General features: G+C 35.1%; 2 protein-coding genes across 4 annotated transcripts in view; both read right to left on the minus strand.

The window, feature by feature from the left end:
* Nucleotides 1-1,801: 1,801 nt before the first annotated feature.
* Nucleotides 1,802-5,791, minus strand: LOC104812001 (monosaccharide-sensing protein 1-like). 3 transcript variants are annotated; one of them, XM_010538919.2, is made up of 6 exons: nucleotides 5,593-5,791; nucleotides 4,718-4,804; nucleotides 4,031-4,591; nucleotides 2,878-3,812; nucleotides 2,601-2,788; nucleotides 1,802-2,474 (listed from the first exon to the last, which is right to left on the minus strand). In XM_010538919.2, exons 2-6 carry the CDS (start codon nucleotides 4,794-4,796, stop codon nucleotides 2,030-2,032), a joined length of 2,208 nt encoding a protein of 735 aa, XP_010537221.1. In that variant the 5' UTR covers nucleotides 4,797-4,804; nucleotides 5,593-5,791; the 3' UTR covers nucleotides 1,802-2,029. The 3 variants fall into 3 exon arrangements, with proteins under 3 accessions (XP_010537221.1, XP_010537220.1, XP_010537222.1); XM_010538918.2 differs by lacking the exon at nucleotides 5,593-5,791 and adding an exon at nucleotides 5,176-5,346; XM_010538920.2 differs by lacking the exon at nucleotides 5,593-5,791 and adding an exon at nucleotides 4,976-5,111.
* A 3,369-nt stretch (nucleotides 5,792-9,160) lies between these two features.
* LOC104812002 (protein CUP-SHAPED COTYLEDON 3) overlaps nucleotides 9,161-10,578 on the minus strand; it is a 3,274-nt gene continuing 1,856 nt past the window's right edge. Inside the window, exon 3 of the mRNA XM_010538921.2 lies at nucleotides 9,161-9,982. Within this exon, the coding sequence (XP_010537223.1) occupies nucleotides 9,407-9,982 (576 nt within the window). The 3' untranslated portion in view covers nucleotides 9,161-9,406. The remainder of the gene's footprint in view (nucleotides 9,983-10,578) is intronic.

The raw sequence follows: 10,578 nt of genomic DNA on the forward strand, positions 1-10,578 counted from the left end.
TATATATATATATATAATCTTTGAAAGATCAATTTAAAAAAAGTTGATTCATTAGTTTTGGACTTTTTATTATAAAATATGCAAGCATTGTAGTAAACGACCATTAAATAATCATAAATATTGCTTTAAAATTATGAAAAAAATTCCATGGCATCACAATTCGTAAATATGCCACATAAATACATCAATTTTCAAATTGTTAAATAAATATCTCAATTTGTATCAAATAAATATCAAATCAACTATGTTGATAATCGAATTAAATTCAAATTTGGATGATGCAGTGTTAAGAAAAACTGCAAAACATTCATTTATTCCGGATTTAAATTCAAACGTGGAGAGAAGTATTTAACCGAATTTCTCCACTCTTTTGAAAGGTATAGTTGAGTCAAAAGTTTGATGAATTTCTAAATTATAAAAAAAAAATTGGATTAATACCGAGATTAATACTGATATTCTATTTTTATCAATCAAAATGTATTTGCTATTATTCTCATAAGAGTAATTGCCCTGCTGCTATGCATTTTCCTTAAGTCGTGATGTTTTTTTTTTTTTTGAATCTTTGCTCTCGAGCAACTCATGGCGGTTTCTTTCGTGGTAAGATGTTCAATTGTAGTTAGCCGGTTCCCATTCCGGTTTAGCTTCGAGTATTTTTTTTAATACGGTTTTTTGCGCCAATAGAAAAATTATAACTCTCTGTTTTCTAGATTTTCTTCAAGTTCCATATCTTTGGATTTCACTCTTTAAATGTAAATGCACTATTTGTATATAAAATAGAGATGTTAAAATAAGCTCAACTTGCAAGCTGGTTTGTTTTTAGCGATCCGAACCAATATTTATAATATTTATTTGAAAATGAGTCCAACGAACTAGTTTCTAAGGTGTTTTAAAAAAAATCATATTTATGTTTATATGTTTTTATATATTTGATAAAGAAAATTAATATTTACTTTAACTTTTTTTTTATTATATATATACTTTCTTTTTGTATATTTAAGTTTGATATTTTAATATTAAATTTTATGTTCAAATATCAATTTATTTGATGTTTTTATTCATAATATAAATAAAAAATATTATATTTGTTTTTGGGTGGCAAGCCGACTCATTTAATTCGATAACCTATTGAGTCGAGTTGAATCAAGATTTATTTAACTAGTTTGAAAACAAATCTGCTAATGGAGCTAAAAACGAGTCGGACGAGTCGACTCGATAGGAAGGGTTTGTCCGCTATGAATGATTCAAAAAATACCCATAAAAAAACATTTTTTTTTTCAAAAAACTGGATTGATTCTCTTAGATCTTCATGACAAGGTTTCGTTTGTTCGGCAAAGCGTTATATATATATAGGGTTTGTACGAGAACTCGACAACCTTGGAAGTTTATCTCTCAGACTTCTCATAGTTCTTCGGACAATGGAGCACGACAGAACTTTACTTCATGTGATGTTTTCTGCGGTTTGAAATTAAACTTTCACCCAAGAATTGGTGGTCCAGTCGTTGATAGGTGAAAAAGTCATCCCAAAATTTCTGGATTCGATTCCGCTTACGGATAGAAATGTAATTTCTATACCAAAATAGTCCATACACAAAGGTTGGTCTCGCGTATAGGTTTCAAAAAAAAAAGTTTCAAACTTCCCCAGGTTTCGTTTTGGCAACTTCGCCATTGAAAGAAACGAATATATATATACACATATATACAGCATATAAACGTATATAATCCATTTCATATTATAACGACAAATAGATATGTCGCCATTTAATAAATGCGTCCGTTTCAGATTCCAAAACATCTTGTCACCTGTAATGACTCTCCTGTGTTTCCTCATACGACAAAAAAAGACAGAAGGACCAAAGATCCGAACTTTGCATAGAGCAAATTATCCAAACTGTTCGATATAAAGAAGAAAATCTGGTGAGAAAAAAAAAACGGATTGAGGGTTTTCTTTACGAAACATCAGAAGGGAAGAAAATCATCAGATGGAGCAGATTCTATAGCATGAAACTGAGATGGGCATCAATGGCAGCGGCTATATATCCTTTGCAGACAGATCTTGCTGAGCTCCGTACGCGAAGAACTCGGTGATGACCTCCAACGGCATGCCTTTTGTCTCGGGGACTTTCAAGAACACGAAGATCCACGAGACGATGCAGACTGCAGCGTAGATGCCGAAGACTCCCACCAAACCGATGGAACCCAGAAGAACGGGAAGCGAGTAAGTGACGATGATGTCTCCTACCCAGAAAACGATGGCGCAGATGGCGATGCAGAGACCACGGACACGGGTCGGGAATATCTCCGAGCAGAGAATGTTAGGGATCGGACCGTAACCCATCACGAAGCAGCAGAAGTATATCACGACACAACCAGTTGAGATCGCAGCATTGACCACGGTACTGATATGCACGAGTTCGCTCAGGACAAGGACGAGAAGCGAGACGATAAGAACCGGGATTGTCGACAGAAGCAGTGCCCTGTAAGGAAAAAGATCGAAACTTTTCAGTCGGGCAAGCGATTACCAATAATTGGAATGTTCATTCGGTTTGGTTTTTTTTTTCTTCAGGGAATCGAAAACGAGAAAGCGAGAAAAGAGCGAATACCTTCTTCCCGAGACATCCATCAGCCTCATGGCAACGGCGATACAGGGGAGCATAAGGAGGGTAGTGAAAGCACTGATGAGGAACGATGCGGAAACGGAACTTAGACCCAAGTTCGAGAGAAGAATGTCTACCCCAGCTTCTTCGAGAATTTGAGGAGTGTAGTAGAGAACTCCATTGATACCCGAAAACTGAAACCAAGCGAGCAATCCAGGTTATAACGCTATAACAAACTCGATATAAACTCGGGAAGAACGGATACAGAGAAATCGAACGTTACCTGTTGTAGAATCTGAAGTCCGACCCCGACAACTAAAGCACGCTTGACACCCGGGTCACGAAGAGCAGACCAGATGGGAGTTTCTGAAGCAGTTTTCTCCGGGTGAATCAGAGCCGAGCCCATACGTAACTTAGAGCCTAGAGCAGATTGGCTGACAAGAGCCGAGGCATGTACATAACTGCCACCTCCGGTCATGTCCTGACCGCCGGGAAGCGAAAGGATAGACCCGCGATGAGATGCAGCTCCATCTTCTTTGATGTAATACCTTTTGCATTCCCCGTCTTTCTCGTTCCATTTATATGCCATTACCCATCCTCCACCGATTCCCATGCTAGCCCCGGCTTCGCCATTTCCTTGTATGAGAGTGCTATGCCTTCTTATGCTGAGTGTGCTTCCACCGGTAGGATGTGGAATCATGTCTTTGTCCATGCTGGTCGTTTGGCGCGAGATCAGTGGACTGCGGAGATCGTTATCAGAATCTTCACCCGAAGCCTCTTCAGAAGCATAATCGTCGATATCTTTGTCTTGATTCTCGACGTCCCTTTCCCAATGCGCATTCTTGGTGTGAGCCTGGTCAGCAGCCGTGCTGAACATGCTCCCGAAGTTTGGGAAAATTGCACTCCTCATGCTTCCGGAAGCTTCCGGTAACTTCTCATGGAGACTATCGAATAGATTCACGAGTGGGTCCTTGAGAATCATGCTTTGGTTTGCCAAGCTCCCGTGGCGTGAACGGAGTCCTACAATGGAACTTTGACCAGGGAGAGGTTTTGCTATGTAAGAATGATTCTCATGAGTTCCATAAAGCCGGAATTTCTCATTCTCGTCGACGGGTTCAAGCTCATCATCGATGGCGTTATCAGCAGGGGCGACTATGAGTTCTTCCATCGTTTTTTCTCCTCCGATCCCTAATCCTTCAACTAGCAAAGCCAGCTCATCTGCAAGATCACATCAAATTCAGTACAAAGATCCAAAGATCCCCGTCCTTACACCGCATCAGAAACAAGGGTTCTACGCGTTATAACAAAGGAAAGGACCCGAAATTTCCAGAAATGCTATTCCTTTACTCATCACCATGCAAAATTCAATGCACGTCATAAAAGATTCATCGAAAAACCTATAAGAACGGAAAGAATAGCGAGAAGAAGATTTGTACCGGAAACATCTTCTCTGCCGCATAACCGCTGAAGCACCTTCTTAGCCTCGACCATCTTTCCTTTACTGACGAGCCACCTCGGAGACTCGGGCAAGTAAAACATCGCGAAAGCCAAATACAAGAGCGAAGGGACGGATAAAACTCCGAGCATTCCTCTCCAGCTGGGAGAAGCACTCAAAGACATACCGAAAACCATGCAATAAGACAAGAACATCCCACCAGATCCCATGAACTGAGGAAGTGTGTTCAACTGTCCCCTTATCTCAGGAGGAGCAGTTTCAGAGATGTACAAAGGGACGAGTGTCACTGCCAGACCGATCCCGAAACCATCCAAAAGCCGAGCCAAGCACAAGACGTACACGTTCGGAGACCAAACCATTATCAAACCGCTGATGAAATAAAGGATCGAAGAGAATATCAGCATCGGCCGTCGCCCAAGCCAGTCGGATATGGGTCCTGAACATGTTGTAATGGCCGTGGCTCCGATCAGGGACATGGCCACGACAAGGCCTTGCACCGAGGTAGCCAGATTCATATCATTCTTGATATAAACCATAGCTCCTGCATCAAAAAAACATTTCCACACCCACAAAATCTCCATTACAAAACCTAATCAATGCTAATCAATGCCCTCGCAATCTCATCCTGGTTCAGACAATTCATGAAACAGTCTGAGAAGAACATCACCTGCGATGGTCGCATTGTCCCATCCCTGTAAGAAATTGCCAATGGTGGCTGCGAGAGCAACAAGCGCTGCCCCCTTCATTCTCCGACCTGAAAGAATCAAGCAACGATCAGATCAGTGATCAGCAACATTGGCTCCTCCAATGGCGGACTCGAATTACGATCACCCATTTCAAAATTCTCATCTTTCTCAGACCCTCGTGACAAAAACTGAACCCAGATCTAATAAGAATCGATTAAGAGCGTAACAATTTGACGAACCCAGGATATTTTGATCAATCGGATAAGAACCCTAAATCAGGATCATCATCAATCGAAGGAGAAAAACAAAATGCAGAGACCCCAGAGACGAAAACGACTCGTATTAGCGAAAAAGCAACAGAGACATGAAATCATGAACATGGAAGAGAAAAAAAAACACGGATTGATTCCCTTTTTTGCGTAAAAAAAAAAGGACTCGCCTTTTCTGAAGCTGAATTTCTGCGGAGGAAAGAAAAAACTCGGAATCGAGGATAATTACAAGAACCGATGAGCCTTTTTCAATACAAAGGTGACCACTTTTTTTGTTGGCCCCCTCGATTTATATCGAAGACAAGGAGTTAAAAAGGGTAATTACGATTTATGAACTTTGCAAAATTAGAGATTAATGAATTTTTCAAGTTCTTGGAGTAAATTATATTTTCCGAGAAAAAAAAATCTGATTGCTGCTTCTCCTGGGTATTATCGAACTGGATCCGGCAAAATGGAATCTAAAATACGACAAAAAAAAATGTTCAAAAATGTCAAAAAAAAATCTTTAAAAGGGAAAATTTTCAATAGAAAAGATGGTTAACAATCTGGCTGGAAAAAATGATAACGAATTAGAAAATCTATTCAACCTTTTGTCCAACCCTTTAGTCTCCAATGCTCGAATAAATCTCTCACCGGAGAGATTATATTTTCTCGGGAAAAAAGATGCTGCCTTTACGAAAATTTTCTGGCGGCTAAAAAAAGGAAGAGAAAGAACGATTTTTACGAGGATCGTACCCAAAAAGAGATCTAGAAATTTTATGGAGGATTTAAGCGAGAAAAAAAAAGAAGCGGAATTTATAGAAATAATAAAGAGTATGATTGCTCCAAATGGAATCTGCCTCAGTACAGATCTAGATTCTTTCCCTTTTTCTCTTGATTATAAATATATAATTATCGTTGAATTTAAATACCGATTTTCCAAAAAATAATTGGAGGGGATGGCTGAGGTTGAGCGAAAAAAAAATCTGGAAAAAAAAATGAAAAACTAAAAAGTAATTTCCGATTTTCTCGGTCTGTGTCTGATTCGTGAAAAGGTTGGAAATTGTCGTTTTGTCTCTCTCTCTCTCTCGTGCATTATATTAGAGATTCATGAGGATATAATTTTTATGTAATTTTTCTTTTGTTTTTAATGTGTCCCATGACATATATAAAGATCAATACAATTAGTTTATATTAGATTATTACCTTTTTTAATCTAAAATATATCATATATTGATTTTTTTTTATGTATTCTGCATAGCATATATACCATTTATTTAATTTAAACCATTTATAAAAAAAAAAGTGTTAACTGAAAACCCGTTAAAAATTGCCGAAAATATTTTGATTAAAAAAGTATGAATTTGTTTAATGAAATAAATAAAGATGCGAAATTCTAAAATAGAAACTACTAACAAAATTGTTAATTAAATATTTTAAAACTATCGGTACTAATTTTCCCTAGAATAAATATGCTATAAAAAAATATTCAACTTTTTTCTTTTATGTTACATTGTATGACTAATTTATATGTTGATTTTAATTAAATATTAATGTGAAATTCTGCATTTGCTGATTAATTTAATATAGCGCTCCTCCGTCTTCTTCTCCTCTTCAAAATCTGAAACTATATTTCGGGCGCTATTTTACGTATGAAATTTAAAAAAAAATTAATAACCAATACAATATTATATACAGCGAATGTGTATATCGAGACATACTTACACAGCCACGTTATAAACCTAAACATGTATACATATACATATGTATATAAATATTGTAAGTATTTTTTTTTATAAAACCGAAGAGTCGATTAGATTCGTCGTGAGCATGCCGTAGCTGTGATGGGCCTTATGGCATGTGAAATTGAAAAGATTAGTAGTGCTTTGTCACTTTCTCACGTTTTCTGCCCTACCAAATACCCTATGAATATATATTTAAATATGATTAATATATATATATATATATAACACCCATATGTCAATATATGGGTTATGTATATATATATATATATATACACACACACACACATTTATAGTTTTAGTTAAATTGTGCTCATTGTTGAGGAAAGCAAATTTTACGTAGTTATTATTGTTATGGAATAATATTTTAAATCTAATTTAATTTCGATTCGGTAATTTGTGAATTTATAAGTTTTCAATTATTTATATATGCCTAAATTCCATCTAATAGTTTGATAGTTAAATTCTTTTCATTAAAAAATTATCATTTTAAAATTTGAATATTAAATTTATAACCAATAGGTTATTCTTACGTAAATTTAAATTAATTTATAATCAATCATATATTATATCATTTTATTTGATTTTCTTGTCTCAATTAAACTGGTCGCCCATATCCAAATCATTCGAGCATGTCATGTCCACGTGTCTCCACCTCATGCGGATCTTCTGATGTGTTTTCTTTTTTTATTCCCAACATTCACTTTTGTATGCAAGTTCTTAACTTTGTATTTTATTATTTTGTTTAATTTAAAATAATTACCAATTGCTTCGATTTGATTTGTAGATCCAAAGGTGTTGGATTACACTTCTCTATTATGACACATTTTTGTCTAGTTCGGTCTTTAATAATATATCCAATTTTTTTATAAGCTTTTGAAAATATTTTTTGTAGGAAAATATAAAAAAGAAACCCGTAAAAAAATTAATTAACCCTATTTCTGTAAAATGCAAATAATCTGTCCACTTGTTGGTATGAGCATATTCATGTATCGGCTATATAAAAAGGTATGTGATAACTCTCACTATATATGCCCGCCCTTAAATTCCAATCATTCATACATCAAATAGTTTTATTTTATTAATAGAATCTGTGAAATATAATGTGTATCTAGTTCCTATTACTATATACGTATAATATTGGGAGTTAATTTAACTAAATTAAAGGCTATGCAAATATTTTTTTTGGGTTATACAATTTTCGATCCTAATCCACAAAATCCAAAAACAAAAACAAAATTCATTTAGTGTTTTTCGTTCAAAATCAATATATTGTACAACATCACATTTTAAAAAATATGATATATACACACATGCCACTACCATTTATTTATCCGACCGAAGTCCCTTTTCGGTTTGTCTGACCATTGTCTATGTCTAATCAGAAAATTACAAAAAAAAAAAAAAAAAAAAAAAAAACAAGATCCTGACTTGCCATTGGGATCTAGGTGGATTAACATGGCAAACTAGATATTTTCATATTCTTATAGATATCTTCTTAAAAATTAATATATATATATATATATATATATATTCCCTCTCTCTCGGTTTATTGTTCCAAATAAACAAAAATATGCAGAAATATTAACAAGTGTTTTAATCCATAGCTAACGTTCTTTGATTCTCTCGTTCTATTTCAACAAATAAAATGGCATATCACAACCCGTAATCCGATGAAAACATTTTCTTTTTCTTTTTAATCATTTTATTATCGTGCTTTAATATGATATTAAACTTCTAATGTCTAAACCAAATACAAAATTTTAATATATTATAAATATAGCTAAATTTTAGATACTTTATCATTTTTATCATTTTATTTTTTAATAAGGAAAATATATTTCGATCCCATCATATAAAAATGCACCAAACAAATTAAATAATAATACATAACACTAAAAAAATATTATAAAATTTTAAAACTAAATTAACTGAAAAATCAAATTGCCCTTCCAGTTGATCTTGTTAAGAGATTTAGATTGTACTCATTCCAATTATAGATTATATTCATTCCAATTATCAAATTCGAAGAGTATTGTTACTTATATTTCGGTGTATCCCAAATTATTAAGAATATAATTTCACAATAAATAACTCTAATTACCCATAATTCTATATACAAATTAAAATAAAATTTATTTAAATTTTTTAATAAAAAACCTATCTAGATAAAACAAAAAAAACACCACTCAATTTACACATTTGATTTATCTCGGTCCACGCCCGAGGTCCTTTGGGCAAGTCGCATCAACTTTTAATTGGGCTTCGTATAATAATATAAGGCCTGCATTTTTTAAACTCGGTAACGTTGCTTATATATATATATATATATATAAACATGTGTAAATTGCGTGTTCATAAAATACGAAAAAGAAAAACACGATGGACGGAGACAGGAACTTGCTAATGGTCTAAACTTCAATGCATGAAAGAGTGACGTCAGCCCATTCAATCGGGCGATAAGCTTCCTATTTATGACGTCACGTCGAACAGTGAATCGCCCACAAAGACAGTTCAACAGAAGCAACACAACACGAACAGCTTTCTCTGCAACCCACAAAGTGAAAAACATAACCCTAATCTGCAAAAGATCTTGGGATCTTAGGAACCTAAATAGTTATATATATATTATGTATTTTACAAAAGGAAAAAGGTGAAAAAGGTTGAAAATCCCAAATAATTAAAGATCCAAGGGCCAGGATTCAGCAGGTGGGGAATCGTACATCACGTGAAAATCTCCAGGAGCTGACAACGATGAAAGACCTAACAGACTGAGATCAGCTTCTTGAAACAGAGTGTCTTGGAAGTAATAATCCTCACAAAAGTCCAGATTTTGATGATTGCTGCAGTTATCCAACGTCGACGGCTCCGGTTTCATGGCAGAACTGTTGTTGTCTTGTTCCGACGAGAAGATGATGCTGTTGAGCTGAGTCACGATCGGGTTTATTAGGGTTTTGAGCTCGTTCGTGTTGCTGCTAATGTCGTTTTCGTGGAGGCTTTGAACATGGTGATCGGGTAGAGAAGGGAGCTGGGTTAGGGTTTGTGGGGTTGTTTCAAGAAGAGGAGGTAGGGTTAGGGTATGATGATGATGATGATGATGATGGCGATGGTGATGATGATGGGAAGAGGATGGTGATGATGATGATGCAGATGATGACCGTTGTTGTGGATCGTGAATCTGGTTGAGTTGAGGTTGGAATCCGACATGTTTTCTGTCCCCGCTTTTGTTGAAGACCCTGCAAATCACCCATTCTTCCTGTCTCGACAAAAAAAAATTCACGGAAAAAAACATACACGTCATTATCGTTTTATTGATTGATAGGTCATCGACTCATCTCTGGTGTTAATTGATTGATTGAGAGATCGTTGATATATATATATATATTACACATATATATATATATATCCATTCTTAACAAGAAAAAATACTGCAATTACTGAATTTTTTAAAAGTTATAGAAATGTTTTTTTTTGTGGGTTTTTCCAATTAAGTTCCAACTCATCGAACAGGTGATTTCCGCAGCTATGTATGTATATATATATATAATGTATAAACGTATGCGTGTGGTACACCGTAGGTTTATTGTATAATATAATATTTTTATGTTAACTGATAACTTCACGGAAAATATTTAAAGCGAAAAATATTCTGCCTGACAGAAACATACGCGAAATGGAAAATATTTTAATTAATTTTAATGGGGAAATTAGAAAACCGAAGGCAATGTTATGTGCAGTGACGAAAACGACACAACAGTTGCATTGAGAAGGGGAAAGGTGTTGACATTCATGTAGCGTAAGGTTTTATATCAAATCCATCACATCCATATCTGCCCTCCCCCCCCCCCCCCT

The sequence above is a fragment of the Tarenaya hassleriana genome, unplaced genomic scaffold (genome assembly GCF_000463585.1).
Source record: "Tarenaya hassleriana unplaced genomic scaffold, ASM46358v1 Cleome2, whole genome shotgun sequence".
Classification (NCBI taxonomy): Eukaryota; Viridiplantae; Streptophyta; class Magnoliopsida; order Brassicales; family Cleomaceae; genus Tarenaya; species Tarenaya hassleriana.